The sequence below is a fragment of the Cherax quadricarinatus genome, chromosome 43, assembly GCF_038502225.1.
Source record: "Cherax quadricarinatus isolate ZL_2023a chromosome 43, ASM3850222v1, whole genome shotgun sequence".
NCBI lineage: Eukaryota > Metazoa > Arthropoda > Malacostraca > Decapoda > Parastacidae > Cherax > Cherax quadricarinatus.
This window is the reverse complement of record NC_091334.1, coordinates 24,422,809-24,445,933: the sequence shown is the minus strand read 5'-3', so window position 1 is coordinate 24,445,933 and position 23,125 is coordinate 24,422,809. Positions and strand designations below refer to the sequence as shown.

Sequence of the window (23,125 nt, the reverse complement as noted above, 5' to 3'; positions counted from 1 at the left end):
TTTCTCTGCTTCAACGCATCGGTGGAGTATACTCAAGTCAACCATTCATGGAGATGTCATCAAATCATTATCAACAACAAGGTGGTCAGCGCAGCATGATGCAACACATGCTTTGAAAGACAGCTTTGCTGAAATACGTTCTGCTTTGATCCAAATAGCAGAGGATGAAGACCAGACAGCAATTACAAGAAGCGAAGCAGCCAGCTTAGCATCAAAATTGGAAGATTTTGAATTGGCCTTACTCTGTGTGCTTTGGGACTGTATACTGGAACGGTTAAATGCCACGAACAAGACACTTCAGAAAATTGAAATTGAAATGGCTACTTGTGCTAACCTCTATGCAGGCTTAGTGGAATTTGTAAGCTCACTTCGCAATGATGAAGCTTTTGAAATGTTTGAAGAGAAAGCTAAACTGCTGGTGAAAGACTACAGTTACCGGGCTGATCATCAGCGGTCAAGGAAGAGGAAACGCAATGTTGAAGAGCCAGACAATGAAATTGTGTTGCTACCAAGGCAGAAATGTAAGACAGCTACATACTTCGTCATTCTGGATTCACTGATTACAGAATTGGTGAAAAGAAAAGAAATCTACCAGAATCTCAATGACAAGTTTGGATTTCTGTTCAAAATTACTACTACTATGCCAGATGCAGAATTGAGAGAAGCTGCATTAAAGTTGCAACAACACCTTTCAGCAGATGTTCAGGACACATTTGTTGAAGAAATAGTTAATTTTTCTGGGTATATGAATCAGATTAAAGCTCCACCTGAAAAATGTGCGCCCTCAGCTGCTTTGAAACATTTAAGAAATGCAGGTATCTCAGAAACCTTCCCTAATGTTGACATAGTGTATCAGAAACCTTCCCTAATGTTGACATAGTGTATCAGAAACCTTCCCTAATGTTGACATAGTGTATCGCCTTTATCTAACACTTCCAGCTACTAACTGTGAAGGAGAACGTTCATTTTCTGTTTTGAAAAGAGTGAAAAACCAGCTCCGTTCAACAATGAGCCAAGACAAATTGTGTAACCTAGCCTTGTTGACCATTGAGTCTGATCTAACAAGAAATATTGATTTTCAGAATATAATTGATGATTTTGCCAATATGAAATCCAGAAAAAAGTTTATTTAAGAAGTGCCTGTGAATATAAACAATTCTTTACTTTCTTGAGTTTATATGATTTGATAATCTTATGCATGATGCAATGATAACAATAATGGTCAGTGATTTATAAAGGGAATAATAGTGCTGTAGTGGTTATGCTGAATATAATAGGTACGTGATGTCACTACTTTAATAGCCTAATCTAGTAATACTATGCTGTCTTGAGTTTATTCTCTTTAAAATGCATGATTTAACAAGATAGTTATAATGGCTGTTGGTAAATGGTTTTGGTTGTCTTGATGTACTTTCCCTATTAAATTTAATCTAAATAGCCAGAATGTATTTAATTAGACCTTAAACAGGCTCACACCGACCCCCCCCACCCCCAAGCTGGAAGGGGTCGCTTCGCTTACCCGTAACTCAAAGGGGCCCCGCCAATCTGAATAGCCTAGGGCCCGGAGACTTCTTAATCCGGCCCTGACCACACCTGCATCATTGTCCGCACCACGCCTGCATCATTGTCCCCACCACATGTGCATCATTGTCCCCACCAAACCTGCATCATTGTCCCCACCACACCTGCATCATTGTCCCCACCACACCTGCATCATTGTCCCCACCACACCTGCATCATTGTCCCCACCACACCTGCATCATTGTCCCCACCACAACTGCATCATTGTCCCCACCAAACCTGCATCATTGTCCCCACCACACCTGCATCATTGTCCCCACCACACCTGCATCATTGTGGCCACCATACCTGCATCATTGTCCCCACCACACCTACATCATTGTCCCCACCACACTTGCATCATTGTCCCCACCACACCTGCATCATTGTGGCCACCATACCTTCATCATTGTCCCCACCACACCCGCATCATTGTCCCCAACACAACTGCATCATTGTCCCCACCACACCTGCATCATTGACCCCACCACACCTGCATCATTGTGGCCACCATACCCACATCATTGTCCACACCACACCTGCATCATTGTGGCCACCATACCTGCATCATTGTCCCCACCATACCTGCATCATTGTCCCCACCACACCTGCATCATTGTGGCTACCATACCTGCATCATTGTCCCCACCACACCTGCATCATTGTCCCCACCAAACCTGCACCATTGTCCCCACCACACCTGCATCATTGTCCCCACCAAACCTGCATTATTGTCCCCACCACACCTGCATCATTGTCCCCACCACAACTGCATCATTGTCCCCACCACACCTGCATCATTGTCCCCACCACAACTGCATCATTGTCCCCACCAAACCTGCATCATTGTCCCCACCACATCTGCATCATTGTCCCCACCACAAATGCCTGGAGTTACCTGGAGTTTACCTGGAGAGAGTTCCAGGGGTCAACGCCCCCGCGGCCCGGTCTGTGACCAGGCCTCCTGCTGCTGGCTGCACGCAAACCAACGTACGAGCCACAGCCCGGCTGATCCGGAACTGACTTTAGGTGCTTGTCCAGTGCCAGCTTGAAGACTGCCAGGGGTCTGTTGGTAATACCCCTTATGTGTGCTGGGAGGCAGTTGAACAGTCTCGGGCCCCTGACACTTATTGTATGGTCTCTTAACGTGCTAGTGACACCCCTGCTTTTCATTGGGGGGATGGTGCATCGTCTGCCAAGTCTTTTACTTTCGTAGTGAGTGATTTTCGTGTGCAAGTTCGGTACTAGTCCCTCTAGGATTTTCCAGGTGTATATAATCATGTATCTCTCCCTCCTGCGTTCCAGTGAATACAGGTTTAGGAACCTCAAGCGCTCCCAATAATTGAGGTGTTTTATCTCTGTTATGCGCGCCGTGAAAGTTCTCTGTACATTTTCTAGGTCGGCAATTTCACCTGCCTTGAAAGGTGCTGTTAGTGTGCAGCAATATTCCAGCCTAGATAGAACAAGTGACCTGAAGAGTGTCATCATGGGCTTGGCCTCCCTAGTTTTGAAGGTTCTCTTATCCATCCTGTCATTTTTCTAGCAGATGCGATTGATACAATGTTATGGTCCTTGAAGGTGAGATCCTCCGACATGATCACTCCCAGGTCTTTGACGTTGGTGTTTCGCTCTATTTTGTGGCCAGAATTTGTTTTGTACTCTGATGAAGATTTAATTTCCTCATGTTTACCATATCTGAGTAATTGAAATTTCTCATCGTTGAACTTCATATTGTTTTCTGCAGCCCACTGAAAGATTTGGTTGATGTCCGCCTGGAGCTTTGCAGTGTCTGCAATGGAAGACACTGTCATGCAGATTCGGGTGTCATCTGCAAAGGAAGACACGGTGCTGTGGCTGTCATCCTTGTCTATGTCGGATATGAGGATGAGGAACAAGATGGGAGCGAGTACTGTGCCTTGTGGAACAGAGCTTTTCACCGTAGCTGCCTCGGACTTTACTCTGTTGACGACTACTCTCTGTGTTCTGTTAGTGAGGAAATTATAGATCCATCGACCGACTTTTCCTGTTATTCCTTTAGCACGCATTTTGTGCGGTATTACGCCATGGTCACACTTGTCGAAGGCTTTTGCAAAGTCTGTATATATTACATCTGCATTCTTTTTGTCTTCTAGTGCATTTAGGACCTTGTCGTAGTGATCCAATAGTTGAGACAGACAGGAACGACCTGTTCTAAACCCATGTTGCCCTGGGTTGTGTAACTGATGGGTTTCTAGATGGGTGGTGATCTTGCTTCTTAGGACCCTTTCAAAGATTTTTATGATATGGGATGTTAGTGCTATTGGTCTGTAGTTCTTTGCTGTTGCTTTACTGCCCCCTTTGTGGAGTGGGGCTATGTCTGTTGTTTTTAGTAACTGTGGGACGACCCCCGTGTCCATGCTCCCTCTCCATAGGATGGAAAAGGCTCGTGATAGGGGCTTCTTGCAGTTCTTGATGAACACAGAGTTCCATGAGTCTGGCCCTGGGGCAGAGTGCATGGGCATGTCATTTATCGCCTGTTCGAAGTCATTTGGCGTCAGGATAATATCGGATAGGCTTGCGTTAATCAAATTTTGTGGCTCTCTCATAAAAAATTCATTTTGATCTTCGACTCTCAGTCTGGTTAGCGGCTTGCTAAAAACTGAGTCATATTGGGACTTGAGTAGCTCACTCATTTCCTTGCTGTCATCTGTGTAGGACCCATCTTGTTTAAGTAGGGGCCCAATACTGGACGTTGTTCTCGATTTTGATTTGGCATAGAAGAAATACTTTGGGTTTCTTTCGATTTCATTTATGGCTTTTAGTTCTTCCCGCGATTCCTGACTCCTAAAGGATTCTTTTAGCTTAAGTTTGATGCTTGCTATTTCTCTGACCAGTGTCTCCCTACGCATTTCAGATATATTGACCTCTTTTAGCCGCTCTGTTATTCTTTTCCGTCGCCTGTAAAGGGAGCGCCTGTCTCTTTCTGTTTTACATCTACTCCTCCTTTTTCTTAGAGGAATAAGCCTTGTGCATACATCGAGTGCCACTGAGTTAATCTGTTCTAGGCATAAGTTGGGGTCTGTGTTGCTTAGTATATCTTCCCAGCTTATATCGGTTAGGACTTGGTTTACTTGGTCCCACTTTATGTTTTTGTTATTGAAGTTGAATTTGGTGAATGCTCCCTCGTGACTAATCTCATTATGTCGGTCTGGGGCTCCGCGCATACATGACTGAACCTCAATTATGTTGTGATCTGAGTATATTGTTTTTGATATGGTGACATTTCTTATCAGATCATCATTGTTAGTGAAGATGAGGTCTAGTGTATTCTCCAGTCTAGTAGGCTCTATTATTTGCTGGTTTAAATTGAATTTTGTGCAGAGATTTAAAAGCTCGTGTGAGTGTGAGTTTTCATCAGAGCTGCCTCCTGGTGTTATTACTGCAACAATATTATTTGCTATATTCCTCCATTTTAGGTGCCTTAAGTTGAAATCCCACAGGAGCAAGATGTTGGGTGCAGGAGCTGGAAGGTTTTCCAGACAGTGGTCAATTTTTAACAGCTGTTCCTGGAATTGCTGGGATGTTGCATCCGGAGGCTTGTAGACTACCACAATGACTAGGTTTTGGTTCTCAACCTTTACTGCTAAAACTTCCACTACATCATTTGAGGCATTTAGCAGTTCTGTGCAAACAAGTGACTCTGCAATGTACAGGCCAACCCCTTCCTTTTGCCTGTTCACTCTGTCACATCTGTATAGGTTGTAACCTGGGATCCATATTTCGTTGTCCAAGTGATCCTTTATGTGGGTCTCAGTGAAAGCCGCGAACATTGCCTTTGCCTCTGCAAGCAGTCCACGGATGAAAGGTATTTTGTTGTTTGTTGCTGGCTTTAGATCCTGTATATTTGCAAAGAAGAATGTTATCGGACTGGTGGTATTGTTGGTACTGGGGGGGGGGATTTTTTTTCCGGCATTCGTATCTGTATCTGTTGGTTTGGAGTGGAGGCCATTGACTGTGGTTCCACTCCAGGAATGACTGGATTTGGTGTACGATTTCTGCCATTTCCTGCCAGTTTTTTTTCCTTCCTGGCACTAAAAAACCTCTCCCTCTTGAGTGGCTGTGGCTACCCAGGTTTTCCCATGGCCTGGATGTTTTGTATCTTTTTGTCCCCTTTAGATGGTATGCCTGGCAATTTAAGTTATAGCACAGTCTTTCCTGTACCGAAGAGGTACACAGTTCAGGGTGAAAAAGCTTACAGGAAGGGAGTTTGCATTTTCCTGTTGTCATATGGGCATGGCATTTTCTAGGGTGGTCATAGTTGCACGTCCCATCTGTTTTTCCAGATTTCCCATGCCAGCAGATACCGAGTGCATAGTATGTGCACAGGCTTGGTTTCCGTTTGCCTTGGGTTTCTGTGACTGTATTCCCTGTTGGTGCATGTTTATATGTATTCCTTCCTGCGTATAATTCCCGACTACCTGGACAAAATCTCCAGCTTCACCATTACTGTCTCCCAGGACAGCATCTCCAGCTTCCCCATTACTGTCTCCCAGGACAGCATCTCCAGCTTCACCGTTACTGTCTCCCAGGACAGCACCTCCAGCTTCACCATTACTGTCTCCCAGGACCGCACCTCCAGCTTCACCATTACTGTCTCCCAGGACAGCACTATCAGCCCCCCATTTACTGACTACCAGGACATCATCTCCAGCCTTACAGTTTCTGACTACATGGCCAGTATCAAGGGCAGTACCATTCAGCCCAGACTTTTTATGATGTTCCCATCTGTTGTAGAAAGCTTCCAGGTTTTCTATGAAAGCAGCTTTGATGTTGACCTCTTTTAATACCCTTGTGATTTTAGTCCACAGATTTATCTCATTTGGGCATACCCAAAAACACTTCCCTGTTTTAATACTGCTTGTAGCTAGTTCTTGGATATCTGCACAAGGGACGTGACACCAATTTCCACAAAAATGACAATTTATGCATGTGGAAGCCCGTTTGTTTGACTGACCACAGACTACAGACAACTTCATAATGATTTGAATGGTTGATTTACTGCAATTCTACTAGCAACCTCTTGAATATTCTATTAATAACCTGCTAGGTAGTGCACAACGAAACCGTTTGAAACCAGTCCAGGGTTCGGACCAGTCAAGGGTTCGGACCAGTCTATCTGATCTGATCAGTGGGTTACTTATTTAAACCATACTGGTCGGTGATTTGAGCTAACACATGAAGGATCTACTGGAAATTATCTACCCGAGTAATATGTGATTTGATTGATACAAAAGTATAACTTGCGTGTTGAAGAGCCGGTGACTGCTGGCAACTCCTACAGTGACGAACGGTCGACCTCAACCCTTGTTTATCAATCGCTGTATCTAGCTTTTCTATTTTTTTTTTCCGTCTCCACCACAATAAATGCTATATTATCACTATAGTTGACTGGTGCAAATTTTGGAGGAAGGACGCTTTTTCTGGAGTAATAATTGCTTCTCGTTGTGTATATTGCGACCGCTGGTAACTACAGGTTATATGAAATTCACTGTATACGTCTGTGGTAAGTTTCTGGTGACTTCTGGCACCTGCCTCTATAGGCTTATCACTTCATTTAGAAATTCACCTGTTTTCAAATGACACTTTAGCCTTTATCAACAATATACTAGGGACCACTGTAGTATACACTATGTATACACAATGTTATCAGGGAGACTTTCTTTCCTCTGACAAAGAAAAGTTCTATTATTATCATCCCCACCAAACCTGCATCATTGTTCCCACCACACCTGCATCATTGTCCCCACCACACCTGCATCATTGTGGCCACCATACCTGCATCATTGTCCACACCACACCTGCATCATTGTTCCCACCACACCTGCATCATTGTCCCCACCACACCTGCATCATTGTGGCCACCATACCTGCATCATTGTCCACACCACACCTGCATCATTGTCCCCACCAAACCTGCATTATTGTCCCCACCACACCTGCATCATTGTCCCCATCACACCTGCATCATTGTCCCCACCACACCTGCATCATTGTCCCCAACAAACCTGCATCATTGTCCCCACCACAACTGCATCATTGTCCCCACCACACCTGCATCATTGTCCCCACCACAACTGCATCATTGTCCCCACCAAACCTGCATCATTGTCCCCACCACACCTGCATCATTGTCCCCACCACAACTGCATCATTATCCCCACCAAACCTGCATCATTGTCCCCACCACACCTGCATCATTGTCCCCACCACACCTGCATCATTGTGGCCACCATACCTGCATCATTGTCCCCACCACACCTGCATCATTGTCCCCATCAAACCTGCATCATTGTCCCCACCACACTTGCATCATTGTCCCCACCACAACTGCATCATTGTCCCCACCAAACCTGCATCGTTGTCCCCACCATACCTGCATCATTGTCCCCACCACACCTGCATCATTGTGGCAACCATACCTGCATCATTGTCTCCACCACACCTGCATCATTGTCCCCACCACACCTGCATCATTGTCCCCACCACACCTGCATCATTGTCCCCACCACACCTGCATCGTTGTGGCCAATATACCTGCATCATTGTCTCCACCAAACCTGCATCATTGTCCCCACCACACCTGCATCATTGTCCCCACCACAACTGCATCATTGTCCCCACCAAACCTGCATCATTGTCCCAACCACACCTGCATCATTGTCCCCAAGACACGTGCATCATTGTGGCCACCATACCTGCATCATTGTCCCCACCACACCTGCATCATTGTGGCCACCATACCTGCATCATTGTCCCCACCACACCTGCATCATTGTGGCCACCATACCTGCATCATTGTCCCCACCACACCTTTGTCCCCACCACACCTGCATCATTGTCCCCACCACAACTGCATCATTGTCCCCACCACACCTGCATCATTGTGGCCACCATACCTGCATCATTGTCCCTACCACACCTGCATCATTGTCCCCACCACACGTGCATCATTGTCCCCACCACACCTGCATCATTGTCCCCACCACACCTGCATCATTGTCCCCACCACACCTGCATCATTGTCCCCACCACACCTGCATCATTGTGGCCACCATACCTGCATCATTGTCCCCACCACACCTGCAGCATTGTCCCCACCAAACATGCATCATTGTCCCCACCACACCTGCCTCATTGTCCCCACCACACCTGCATCATTGTCTCCACCACAACTGCATCATTGTCCCCACCACACCTGCATCATTGTGGCCACCATACCTGCATCATTGTCCCTAACACACCTGCATCATTGTCCCCACCACACGTGCATCATTGTCCCCACCACACCTGCATCATTGTCGCCACCACACCTGCGTCATTGTCCCCACCACACCTGCATCATTGTCCCCACCACACCTGCATCATTGTCCCCACCAAACCTGCATCATTGTCTCCACCACACCTTCATCATTGTCTCCGCCACACCTGCATCATTGTCCCCACCAAACCTGCATCATTGTCCCCACCAAACCTGCATCATTGTCCCCACCACACCTGCATCATTGTCCCCACCAAACCTGCATCATTGTCCCCACCAAACCTGCATCATTGTCCCCACCAAACCTGCATCATTGTCCCCACCACACCTGCATCATTGTCCCCACCAAACCTGCATCATTGTCCCCACCACACCTGCATCATTGTCCCCACCAAACCTGCATCATTGTCTCCACCACACCTGCATCATTGTCCCCACCAAACCTGCATCATTGTCCCCACCAAACCTGCATCATTGTCTCCACCAAACCTGCATCATTGTCTCCACCACACGTGCATCATTGTCCCCACCAAACCTGCATCATTGTCCCCACCAAACCTGCATCATTGTCTCCACCACACCTGCATCATTGTCTCCACCACACCTGCATCTGGTCTCCACCACACCTGCATCATTGTCCCCACCAAACCTGCATCATTGTCCCCACCAAACCTGCATCATTGTCCCCACCAAACCTGCATCATTGTCCCCACCAAACCTGCATCGTTGAACCCACCAAACCTGCATCATTGTCCCCACCACACCTGCATCATTGTCTCCACCACACCTGCATCTGGTCTCCACCACACCTGCATCATTGTCCCCACCAAACCTGCATCATTGTCCCCACCAAACCTGCATCATTGTCCCCACCAAACCTGCATCATTGTCCCCACCAAACCTGCATCGTTGTCCCCACCACACCTGCATCATTGTGGCCACCACACCTGCATCATTGTCTTCACCACACCTGCATCATTGTCCCCACCACACCTGCATCATTGTGGCCACCACACCTGCATCATTGTCTCCACCACACTTGCATCATTGTCTCCACCACACTTGCATCATTGTCCCCACCAAACCTGCATCATTGTCTCCACCACACCTGCATCATTGTCTCCACCACACCTGCATCATTGTCTCCACCACACCTGCATCATTGTCCCCACCACACCTGCATCATTGTCTCCACCACACCTGCATCATTGTCTCCACCACACCTGCATCATTGTCTCCACCACACCTGCATCATTGTCTCCACCACACCTGCATCATTGTCCCCACCACACCTGCATCATTGTGGCCACCATACCTGCATCATTGTCCACACCACACCTGCATCATTGTCCCCACCAAACTTGCATTATTGTCCCCACCACACCTGCATTATTGTCCCCACCACAACTGCATCATTGTCCCCACCACAACTGCATCATTGTCCCCATCAAACCTGCATCATTGTCCCCACCACACCTGCATCATTGTCTCCACCACACCTGCATCATTGTCTCCACCACACCTGCATCATTGTCTCCACCACACCTGCATCATTGTCTTCACCACACCTGCATCATTGTGGCCACCACACCTGCATCATTATCCCCACCACACATGCATCATTGTCTCCACCACGCCTGCATCATTGTCTCCACCACACCTGCATCATTGTCTCCACCACACCTGCATCATTGTCTCCACCACACCTGCATCATTGTCTCCACTTGTTAGTATTGTTAGTATTACTTGCTAGTATTACTTCCAGCTATTACTTGCTAGTATTACTTCCAGCTATTACTTGCTAGTATTACTTCCAGCTATTATTTGCTAGTATTACTTCCAGCTATTACTTGCTAGTATTACTAGTATTACTTGCTAATATTACTTCCAGCTATTACTTGCTAGTATTACTTCCAGCTATTTCTTGCTAATATTACTTCCAGCTATTACTTGTTAGTATTACTTCCAGCTATTACTTGCTAATATTACTTCCAGCTATTACTTGCTAGTATTCCAGCTATTGCTAATATTACTTCCAGCTATTACTTGCTAATATTACTTCCAGCTATTACTTGCTAATATTACTTCCAGCTATTACTTGCTAGTATTACTTCCAGCTATTACTTGTTAATATTACTTCCAGCTATTACTTGCTAGTATTACTAGTATTACTTGCTAATATTACTTCCAGCTATTACTTGCTATTATTACTTCCAGCTATTACTTGCTAGTATTACTTCCACCTATTACTTGCTAATATTACTTCCAGCTATTACTTGCTAATATTACTTCCAGCTATTACTTGCTAATATTACTTCCAGCTATTACTTGCTAATATTACTTCCAGCTATTACTTGCTAATATTACTTCCAGCTATTACTTGCTAGTATTACTTCCAGCTATTACTTGCTAATATTACTTCCAGCTATTACTTGCTAGTATTACTTCCGGCTATTACTTGCTAATATTACTTCCAGCTATTACTTGCTAATATTACTTCCAGCTATTACTTGCTAGTATTACTTCCAGCTATTACTTGCAAATATTACTAGTATTACTTGCTAATATTACTTCCAGCTATTACTTGCTAGTATTACTAGTATTACTTGCTAATATTACTTCCAGCTATTACTTGCTAGTATTACTTCCAGCTATTACTTGCTAGTATTACTAGTATTACTTGCAAGTATTACTAGTATTACTTCCAGCTATTACTTGCTAGTATTACTTCCAGGTATTACTTGCTAGTATTACTTCCAGCTATTACTTGCTAGTATTACTAGTATTACTTGCTAATATTACTTCCAGCTATTACTTGCTAATATTACTTCCAGCTATTACTTGCTAGTATTACTTCCAGCTATTACTTGGTAATATTACTTCCAGCTATTACTTGCTAGTATTACTAGTATTACTTGCTAGTATTACTTCCAGCTATTACTTGCTAGTATTACTTCCAGCTATTACTTGCTAATATTACTTCCAGCTATTACTTGCTAATATTACTTCTAGCTATTACTTGCTAATATTACTTCCAGCTATTACTTGCTAATATTACTTCCAGCTATTACTTGCTAATATTACTTCCAGCTATTACTTGCTAATATTACTTCCAGCTATTACTTGCTAGTATTACTTCCAGCTATTACTTGCTAATATTACTTCCAGCTATTACTTGCTAGTATTACTAGTATTACTTGCTAGTATTACTAGTATTACTTGCTAGTATTACTTCCAGCTATTACTTGCTAATATTTCTTCCAGCTATTACTTGCTAGTATTACTTCCAGCTATTACTTGCTAATATTACTTCCAGCTATTACTTGCTAATATTACTTCCAGCTATTACTTGCTAGTATTACTTACAGCTATTACTTGCTAATATTACTTCCAGCTATTACTTGCTAGTATTACTTCCAGCTATTACTTGCTAATATTACTTCCAGCTATTACTTGCTAGTATTACTTCCAGCTATTACTTGCTAATATTACTTCCAGCTATTACTTGCTAGTATTACTTCCAGCTATTACTTGCTAATATTACTTCCAGCTATTACTTGCTATTATTACTTCTGTTACTTGCCAGTATTACTTCCAGGTATTACTTGCTAATATTACTTCCAGCTATTACTTGTTAGTATTACTTCTAGCTATTACTTGCTAATATTACTTCCAGCTATTACTTGCTAGTATTACTTCCAGCTATTACTTGCTAATATTACTTCCAGCTATTACTTGCTAATATTACTTCCAGCTATTACTTGCTAGTATTACTTCTGGCTATTACTTGCTAATATTACTTCCAGCTATTACTTGCTAGTATTACTAGTATTACTTGCTAGTATTACTAGTATTACTTGCTAATATTACTTCCAGCTATTACTTGCTAATATTACTTCCAGCTATTACTTGCTAGTATTACTTCCAGCTATTACTTGCTAGTATTACTTCCAGCTATTACTTGCTAGTATTACTTCCAGCTATTACTTGCTAGAATTACTAGTATTACTTGCTAATGTTACTTCCAGCTATTACTTGCTAATATTACTTCCAGCTATTACTTGCTAGTATTACTAGTATTACTTGCTAATATTACTTCCAGCTATTACTTGCTAGTATTACTTCCAGCTATTACTTGCTAGTATTGCTAGTATTACTAGTATTACTTGCTAGTATTACTTCCAGCTATTACTTGCTAGTATTACTTCCAGCTATTACTTGCTAATATTACTTCCAGCTATTACTTGCTAATATTACTTCCAGCTATTACTTGCTAGTATTACTTCCAGCTATTACTTGCTAATATTACTTCCAGCTATTACTTGCTAGTATTACTTCCAGCTATTACTTGCTAATATTACTTCCAGCTATTACTTGCTAGTATTACTTCCAGCTATTACTTGCTAATATTACTTCCAGCTATTACTTGCTAGTATTCCAGCTATTACTTGCTAATATTACTTCCAGCTATTACTTGCTAATATTACTTCCAGCTATTACTTGCTAGTATTACTAGTATTACTTGCTAATATTACTTCCAGCTATTACTTGCTAATGTTACTTCCAGCTATTACTTGCTAATATTACTTCCAGCTATTACTTGCTAATGTTACTTCCAGCTATTACTTGCTAATATTACTTCCAGCTATTACTTGCTAATATTACTTCCAGCTATTACTTGCTAATATTACTAGTATTACTTGCTAGTATTACTTGCTAACATTACTTCCAGCTATTACTTGCTAATATTACTTCCAGCTATTACTTGCTAATATTACTTCCAGCTATTACTTGCTAATATTACTTCCAGCTATTACTTGCTAGTATTACTTCCAGCTATTACTTGCTAATATTACTTCCAGCTATTACTTGCTAGTATTACTTCCAGCTATTACTTGCTAATATTACTTCCAGCTATTACTTGCTAGTATTACTTCCAGCTATTACTTGCTAATATTACTTCCAGCTATTACTTGCTAGTATTCCAGCTATTACTTGCTAATATTACTTCCAGCTATTACTTGCTAATATTACTTCCAGCTATTACTTGCTAGTATTACTAGTATTACTTGCTAATATTACTTCCAGCTATTACTTGCTAATGTTACTTCCAGCTATTACTTGCTAATATTACTTCCAGCTATTACTTGCTAATGTTACTTCCAGCTATTACTTGCTAATATTACTTCCAGCTATTACTTGCTAATATTACTTCCAGCTATTACTTGCTAATATTACTAGTATTACTTGCTAGTATTACTTGCTAACATTACTTCCAGCTATTACTTGCTAATATTACTTCCAGCTATTACTTGCTAATATTACTTCCAGCTATTACTTGCTAATATTACTTCCAGCTATTACTTGATAGTATTACTTCCATCTATTACTTGCTAATATTATTTCCAGCTATTACTTGCTAGTATTCCAGCTATTGCTAATATTACTTCCAGCTATTACTTGCTAATATTACTTCCAGCTATTACTTGCTAGTATTACTTCCAGCTATTACTTGCTAATATTACTTCCAGCTATTACTTGCTAGTATTACTTCCAGCTATTACTTGCTAGTATTACTTCCAGCTATTACTTGCTAATATTACTTCCAGCTATTACTTGCTAATATTACTTCCAGCTATTACTTGCTAGTATTACTTCTAGCTATTACTTGCTAGTATTACTTCCAGCTATTATTTGCTAATATTACTTCCAGCTATTACTTGCTAGTATTACTTCTAGCTATTACTTGCTAGTATTACTTCCAGCTATTACTTGCTAATATTACTTCCAGCTATTACTTGCTAGTATTACTTCCAGCTATTACTTGCTAATATTACTTCCAGCTATTACTTGCTAAGATTACTTCCAGCTATTACTTGCTAATATTACTTCCAGCTATTACTTGCTAATATTACTTCCAGCTATTACTTGCTAATATTACTTCCAGCTATTACTTGCTAGTATTACTTCCTGGTATTACTTGCTAGTATTACTTCCAGCTATTACTTGCTAGTACTACTTCCAGCTATTACTTGCTAATATTACTTCCAGCTATTACTTGCTAATATTACTTCCAGCTATTACTTGCTAATATTACTTCCAGCTATTACTTGCTAGTATTACTTCCTGCTATTACTTGCTAGTATTACTTCCAGCTATTACTTGCTAGTATTACTAGTATTACTTGCTAGTATTTTCCTATTGCTAGTATTACTTCCAGCTACTACTTGCTAGTATTACTTTCTAATATTTTTTCCTATTACTTGCTAGTATTACTTTCTAGTATTTCTAGTATTTTCCCCTGCTATTACCTGCTAGTTTTACTTGCTAATATTACTTGCAGCTATTACTTTCTACTATTACTAGTATTACTTGCTAGCATTACTTGCTCATATAACTTGCTAGTATTACCTGTTAGTATTACTTTCTTGTATTTTTCCTGCTCTTGCTTGCTAGTATTACTTAGTCATATTACTTTCTAGTATTACATGCTAGTATTACTTTCTAGAAAAATTTCCTGCTATTACTTGCTAGTATTGCTTGCTAGTATTACTTTCTAGTATTATTTGCTAGCATTACTTTCTAGTACTACTTACTAGTATAACTTTCTAGTATTACTTGCTAGTATTACTTTCTAGTATTTTTTCCTGTTATTACTTGCTAGTATTCCAGCTATTACTTGCCATTATTACTAGTATTACTTGCTAGTATTACACTCTAGTACTTGAAGTGGAGTAGGACGGCTATATATAGGCAGGAAGAGGTAGTGGTTGTAGAAGTACAAGAATGGAAAGTCGGACCGAAACGTCATCGTAAGCTTCTCTCTTTTATGTGCGGGTTATTTGTGTATCATTCCAGTCACGGTATTGTGCCTTTTTTTGTTATTCTAGTACTTGCTAGTATTATTCCTAGTATTACCCTTCCTCGTAATACAATCCATATATTTGTTAGACAGGTCTACCAACACTTCTTGATGAAGGATACCACAATTATTATTCTCCCATACTTGCTTGATCAGTCAAGTCCAGTTAGTCCTGGGTCAGTCAGTAAAGTCCAGTTAGTCCTGGGTCAGTCAGTAAAGTCCAGTTAGTCCTGGGTCAGTCAGTAAAGTCCAGTTAGTCCTGGGTCAGTCAGTAAAGTCCAGTTAGTCCCAGGTCAGTCAGTAAAGTCTGGTTAGTTCCCAGGTTAGTCAGTAAAGTCCAGTTAGTCCTGGGTCAGTCAGTAAAGTCCAGTTAGTCCCAGGTCAGTCAGTAAAGTCCAGTTAGTCCTGGGTCAGTCAGTAAAGTCCAGTTAGTCCTGGGTCAGTCAGTAAAGTCCAGTTAGTCCCAGGTCAGTCAGTAAAGTCCAGTTAGTCCCAGGTCAGTCAGTAAAGTCCAGTTAGTCCCAGGTCAGTCAGTAAAGTCCAGTTAGTCCCAGGTCAGTCAGTAAAGTCCAGTTAGTCCTGGGTCAGTCAGTAAAGTCCAGTTAGTTCCCAGGTCAGTCAGTAAAGTCCAATTAGTCCCAGGTCAGTCAGTAAAGTCCAGTTAGTTCCCAGGTCAGTCAGTAAAGTCCAATTAGTCCCAGGTCAGTCAGTAAAGTCCAGTTAGTCCCAGGTCAGTCAGTAAAGTCCAGTTAGTCCTGGGTCAGTCAGTAAAGTCCAGTTAGTCCTGGGTCAGTCAGTAAAGTCCAGTTAGTCCCAGGTCAGTCAGTAAAGTCCAGTTAGTCCCAGGTCAGTCAGTAAAGTCCAATTAGTCCCAGGTCAGTCAGTCAAGTCCAGTTAGTCCCAGGTCAGTCAGTAAAGTCCAGTTAGTTCCCAGGTCAGTCAGTAAAGTCCAATTAGTCCCAGGTCAGTCAGTAAAGTCCAGTTAGTTCCCAGGTCAGTCAGTAAAGTCCAATTAGTTCCCAGGTCAGTCAGTAAAGTCCAGTTAGTCCCAGGTTAGTCAGTAAAGTCCAGTTAGTCCCAGGTCAGTCAGTAAAGTCCAATTAGTCCCAGGTCAGTCAGTAAAGTCCAGTTAGTTCCCAGGTCAGTCAGTAAAGTTCAGTTAGTCCTGGGTCAGTCAGTAAAGTCCAGTTAGTCCTGGGTCAGTCAGTAAAGTCCAGTTAGTCCCAGGTCAGTCAGTAAAGTCCAGTTAGTCCCAGGTCAGTCAGTAAAGTCCAGTTAGTCCCAGGTCAGTCAGTAAAGTCCAGTTAGTCCCAGGTCAGTCAGTAAAGTCCAGTTAGTCCCAGGTCAGTCAGTAAAGTCCAGTTAGTCCCAGGTCAGTCAGTAAAGTCCAGTTAGTCCCAGGTCAGTCAGTAAAGTCCAGTTTGTCCCAGGTCAGTCAGTAAAGTCCAGTTAGTCCCAGGTCAGTCAGTAAAGTCCAGTTAGTCCCAGGTCAGTCAGTAAAGTCCAGTTAGTTCCCAGGTCAGTAAAGTCCAGTTAGTCCCAGGTCAGTCAGTAAAGTCCAGTTAGTCCCAGGTCAGTCAGTAAAGTCCAGTTAGTCCCAGGTCAGTCAGTAAAGTCCAATTAGTCCCAGGTCAGTCAGTAAAGTCCAGTTAGTTCCCAGGTCAGTCAGTAAAGTCCAGTTAGTCCCAGGTCAGTCAGTAAAGTCCAGTTAGTCCCAGGTCAGTCAGTAAAGTCCAGTTAGTCCCAGGTCAGTCAGTAAAGTCCAGTTAGTCCCAGGTCAGTCAGTAAAGTCCAGTTAGTCCCAGGTCAGTCTTACAGTAAAGTCCAGTTAGTCCCAGGTCAGTCAGTAAAGTCCAGTTAGTCCCAGGTCAGTCAGTAAAGTCCAGTTAGTCCCAGGTCAGTCAGTAAAGTCCAGTTAGTTCCCAGGTCAGTCAGTAAAGTCCAATTAGTTCCCAGGTCAGTCAGTAAAGTCCAGTTAGTCCCAGGTTAGTCAGTGAAGTCCAGTTAGTCCCAGGTCAGTCAGTAAAGTCCAATTAGTCCCAGGTCAGTCAGTAATGTCCAGTTAGTTCCCAGGTCAGTCAGTAAAGTCCAGTTAGTCCTGGGTCAGTCAGTAAAGTCCAGTTAGTCCTGGGTCAGTCAGTAAAGTCCAGTTAGTCCCAGGTCAGTCAGTAAAGTCCAGTTAGTCCCAGGTCAGTCAGTAAAGTCCAGTTAGTCCCAGGTCAGTCAGTAAAGTCCAGTTAGTCCCAGGTCAGTCAGTAAAGTCCAGTTAGTCCCAGGTCAGTCAGTAAAGTCCAGTTAGTCCCAGGTCAGTCAGTAAAGTCCAGTTAGTCCCAGGTCAGTCAGTAAAGTCCAGTTAGTCCCAGGTCAGTCAGTAAAGTCCAATTAGTCCCAGGTCAGTCAGTAAAGTCCAGTTAGTTCCCAGGTCAGTCAGTAAAGTCCAGTTAGTCCCAGGTCAGTCAGTAAAGTCCAGTTAGTCCCAGGTCAGTCAGTAAAGTCCAGTTAGTCCCAGGTCAGTCAGTAAAGTCCAGTTAGTCCCAGGTCAGTCAGTAAAGTCCAGTTAGTCCCAGGTCAGTCAGTAAAGTCCAGTTAGTCCCAGGTCAGTCAGTAAAGTCCAGTTAGTCCCAGGTCAGTCAGTAAAGTCCAGTTAGTCCCAGGTCAGTCAATAAAGTCCAGTTAGTCCCAGGTCAGTCAGTAAAGTCCAGTTAGTTCCCAGGTCAGTCAGTAAAGTCCAGTTAGTCCCAGTTCAGTCAGTAAAGTCCAGTTAGTCCCAGGTCAGTCAGTAAAGTCCAGTTAGTCCCAGGTCAGTCAGTAAAGTCCAGTTAGTCCCAGGTCAGTCAGTAAAGTCCAGTTAGTCCCAGGTCAGTCAGTAAAGTCCAGTTAGTCCCAGGTCAGTCAGTAAAGTCCGGTTAGTTCCCAGGTCAGTCAGTAAAGTCCGGTTAGTTCCCAGGTCAGTCAGTAAAGTCCAGTTAGTCCCAGGTCAGTCAGTAAAGTCCAGTTAGTCCCAGGTCAGTCAGTAAAGTCCAGTTAGTCCCATGTCAGTCAGTAAAGTCCAGTTAGTCCCAGGTCAGTCAGTAAAGTCCAGTTAGTCCCAGGTCAGTCAGTAAAGTCCAGTTAGTTCCAGGTCAGTCAGTAAAGTCCAGTTAGTCCCAGGTCAGTCAGTAAAGTCCAGTTAGTCCCAGGTCAGTCAGTAAAGTCCAGTTAGTCCCAGGTCAGTCAGTAAAGTCCAGTTAGTTCCCAGGTCAGTCAGTAAAGTCCAGTTAGTTCCAGGTCAGTCAGTAAAGTCCAGTTAGTCCCAGGTCAGTCAGTAAAGTCCAGTTAGTCCCAGGTCAGTCAGTAAAGTCCAGTTAGTTCCAGGTCAGTCAGTAAAGTCCAGTTAGTCCCATGTCAGTCAGTAAAGTCCAGTTAGTCCCAGGTCAGTCAGTAAAGTCCAGTTAGTCCCAGGTCAGTCAGTAAAGTCCAGTTAGTTCCAGGTCAGTCAGTAAAGTCCAGTTAGTCCCAGGTCAGTCAGTAAAGTCCAGTTAGTCCCAGGTCAGTCAGTAAAGTCCAGTTAGTCCCAGGTCAGTCAGTAAAGTCCAGTTAGTCCCATGTCAGTCAGTAAAGTCCAGTTAGTCCCAGGTCAGTCAGTAAAGTCCAGTTAGTCCCAGGTCAGTCAGTAAAGTCCAGTTAGTTCCAGGTCAGTCAGTAAAGTCCAGTTAGTTCCAGGTCAGTCAGTAAAGTCCAGTTAGTCCCAGGTCAGTCAGTAAAGTCCATATATATGACATCTGCTCTTTCAGTTGCATTTGCTCATAAGATCCACTGTATGAAGGATCTTCATAAGATCCACTGTATGAAGGATCTTCATAAGATCCACTATATGAAGGATCTTCATAAGATCCACTGTATGAAGGATCTTCATAAGATCCACTGTATGAAGGATCTTCATAAGATCCACTGTATGAAGGATCTTCATAAGATCCACTGTATGAAGGATCTTCATAAGATCTACTATATGAAGGATCTTCATAAGATCCACTGTATGAAGGATCTTCATAAGATCCACTGTATGAAGGATCTTCATAAGATCTACTATATAATGGATCTTCATAAGATCCACTGTATGAAGGATCTTCATAAGATCCACTATATGAAGGATCTTCATAAGATCCACTGTATGAAGGATCTTCATAAGATCCACTGTATGAAGGATCTTCATAAGATCCACTGTATGAAGGATCTTCATAAGATCCACTGTATGAAGGATCTTCATAAGATCCACTGTATGAAGGATCTTCATAAGATCCACTGTATGAAGGATCTTCATAAGATCCACTGTATGAAGGATCTTCATAAGATCTACTATATAATGGATCTTCATAAGATCCACTGTATGAAGGATCTTCATAAGATCCACTGTATGAAGGATCTTCATAAGAGAGGCAACTGACTTTTTTATGGCAAGATGGTTACTGACTTGAGTGATGGTTAACAAGTTTTCTTCTCGTGTGTTGGCAGGTGCTGGTGTCGGGGTACTGGTGGTGTGCCCAGGGTTCGTGTACACGGGTCTCATGCGCTACACTCTGCACAAGTACAACTGGTTCAAGAAACTCTGCTTCACCCCAATTATTTTCCTCTTTATGAGGAATTCAGAGCAGGTGAGATTATTTGTTTTTATTCTTAGTCTGATGTTCTTCAGTTTTTAGCTAAGACATGTATATAAATCATTAAGAAGAGTGTTAAAGCTTACTACTCGGCGGCGTCAGTGGCAGAAGCAGCAGCAGCTGCAGCAGTAGCAGTAGACCGAGGTGTAAGATGATAGGTTCTTAAATGCAGTGTTTGACATAGGATATTGATCTCTGTCAGGTCACAAGCTGGACCACTCATCACACAAACTATTATTTTCCCTTCATTCCTCTTAATAGTTGCTGTCTCAGTCATACCAAACTTTTGTACTGTCTCCATCATACATCTTCCACTTTTAAGTTGATCTAATATCTCAGTTTTTTCAAAATACTCCAGTCTTCCATGCATTTTTGTTCTTGGCATCTCTGGCATCACCAACACTCCTCTTAGCTGCCATGGTTGCTATCTACTGATGCATTGAGATGATTTTATAAAAAAAAATTGACTGAAGCACAACTGGATATCTTATGGGACACATACGCACCAAGAACTGATGCCATTAGAGGCTGTTAACTAGGCCTCCTTTATTAAGACAATCACCTCTTCATTAATGACCAGCAATAAGGAGGGAAACATGTTTCAGTCCTTCCAGGACCATTGTCAAGCCACAAATGAACCAAAAACATGTAGAGAAGGCTTTAACTATCTTGTGTCCCTTCATATGTCTCTATGTGCCCAGTTAACCCTTTGACTGCTTCGGTCACATATATATGTCTTATGAGCCACCGTTTTTGACGTATATATACTCATAAATTCTAGTGGCTTCAAATCAAGCAGGAGAAAGCTGGTAGGCCCACATGTGAGAGAATGGGTCTGTGTGGTCAGTGTGCACCATATAAAAATATCCTGCAGCACGCAGTGCATGATGAGGAAAAAAAAAAACTCCGACCGTTTTTTTTAATTAAAATGCCGACTTTGTGGTCTATTTTCATATAGTATTTATGGTTGTATTCTCGCTTTCTTGGTCTCATTTGATAGAATGGAAAACATATTATAGAAACAGAGGTGATTTTGTTGGTTTTATATGAAAAGAACCTTGAAATGGAGCTCAAATTAGGGGAAATGTTTGATTTTTGCCGATGTTCAAAAGTAAACAAATGATGTCATTTTCCAATAAATGTCCAAGTAGCCATTCTAATATGCAGTCATGAATGGGTTGATGTTATTTATACAATTATTACAGTATTGCAGTAGTCTGCATAACAGTAAATCTTCTATTTTTTGTTTGAATAAAAATTCAGAATAGAAAGCAAGAGTACTGTCAGAGGGGCTGGGAGATGTGACTGATGAACATAGAAAATGTTATTTTAGAGCCAGGAATGTCTGCATTATTCATTGTGGACCCTATTTTGAAATTGTCATATTTTTAACCCTTAAACTGTCCAAACGTAGATCTACGTTTTTTCAACATTTGAAAGTATGTAAAAAAACATAGACCTTTTTTTTTTTACATTTGAAAGCGTGTAAAAAAACTTTGATCTACGTTTTTTTTTTTTATATTTGAAAATATGTAAAAAAACATTAATCTACTTTTGGAGCGCTACGCACTTGAACGTAGATCTGTTTGGACAGTTTAAGGGTTAATTTTCATGAAATTGGCCAAATTGCAAATTTCTGACCACGTTATTGGGTAGCTGAAATCAGTAAATGGGCAGTTACTTGTACTCAGACGATAGAAAAAATGGAGTTCTAAAGAAATAGCTATGAGTTTGGTCGACTGGAACAATGGAATTAGCCGAAAATAGGGCTCAAAATGGACAAAATCGCCGATTCGTAAATATCGCTGAGGTCGCTAACTTCGCGAAGGCGTAATTCCATCAGTTTTCCATCAAATTTCATTCTTTTGGTGTCATTACAATTGGGAAAAGATGCTCTATCATTTCATAAGAAAAATCATTTTTTTTTTTTTAAATTTTGCGACACCAGGAGACACCTCAGGATTTGGGGTTATGACAGTCAAGAGGTTAATGATCCAAGTCATACCAAAATATTATCATAAGTTTGAGTCTCCTGTGAGTGGGTTATTTGTGTAGTGTGTAAGGTGGGTAAAAATGGGTGGAGGTAGGGGAAAAAGTAGTGGCAAAAGTAGTAATGAGGTATTAGCAGCTGAAGTATTAAGAGTATTAACCCGTAAACGGTCCTAACGTATATATACGTTTTTACTGCTAGTGCCCCAAACGTATATACAGTGGACCCCCGGTTAACGATATTTTTTCACTCCAGAAGTATGTTCAGGTGCCAGTACTGACCGAATTTGTTCCCATAAGGAATATTGTGAAGTAGAGTAGTCCATTTCAGAGCCCCAAACATACACGTACAAACGCACTTACATAAATACACTTACATAATTGTTCGCATTCGGAGGTGATCGTTATGCGGGGGTCCACTGTACTGTATACGTTTTATGTGTCATACATTTAACATTGCCACGATAAGCCTGAGTCACCTAGACATGAGAGAATGGGTGTGAGCACTCACTGTGCGCCATATTAAAATAATTGGGGATGCCTGGGTACCATATGCTCTTTTTTAAAAAAAAAACAACAATGTTTTTTCCTCAAAAAAGTTGGGGTAGTACGGTAGTGAACGTATATATATGTTTGGACCATTTATGGGTTAACCCTTTGACTGTTATAGTCATATATATACGTCTTACGAGGTACCGTGTTCGACGTATATATACTCATAAATTATAGCGGCTTCAAATCAAGCAGGAGAAAGCTGGTAGGCCCACATGTGAGAGAATG

General features: G+C 42.0%; 1 protein-coding gene across 2 annotated transcripts in view; it reads left to right on the top strand.

Annotated features, from left to right (window-relative positions):
- LOC128694205 (retinol dehydrogenase 11) overlaps nucleotides 1-23,125 on the top strand; it is a 65,051-nt gene that overhangs the window by 35,187 nt on the left and 6,739 nt on the right. For both annotated transcript variants that reach the window (XM_070093741.1, XM_070093742.1), the window contains exon 5: nucleotides 20,211-20,350. In XM_070093741.1, the coding sequence (XP_069949842.1) occupies nucleotides 20,211-20,350 (140 nt within the window). The remainder of the gene's footprint in view (nucleotides 1-20,210; nucleotides 20,351-23,125) is intronic.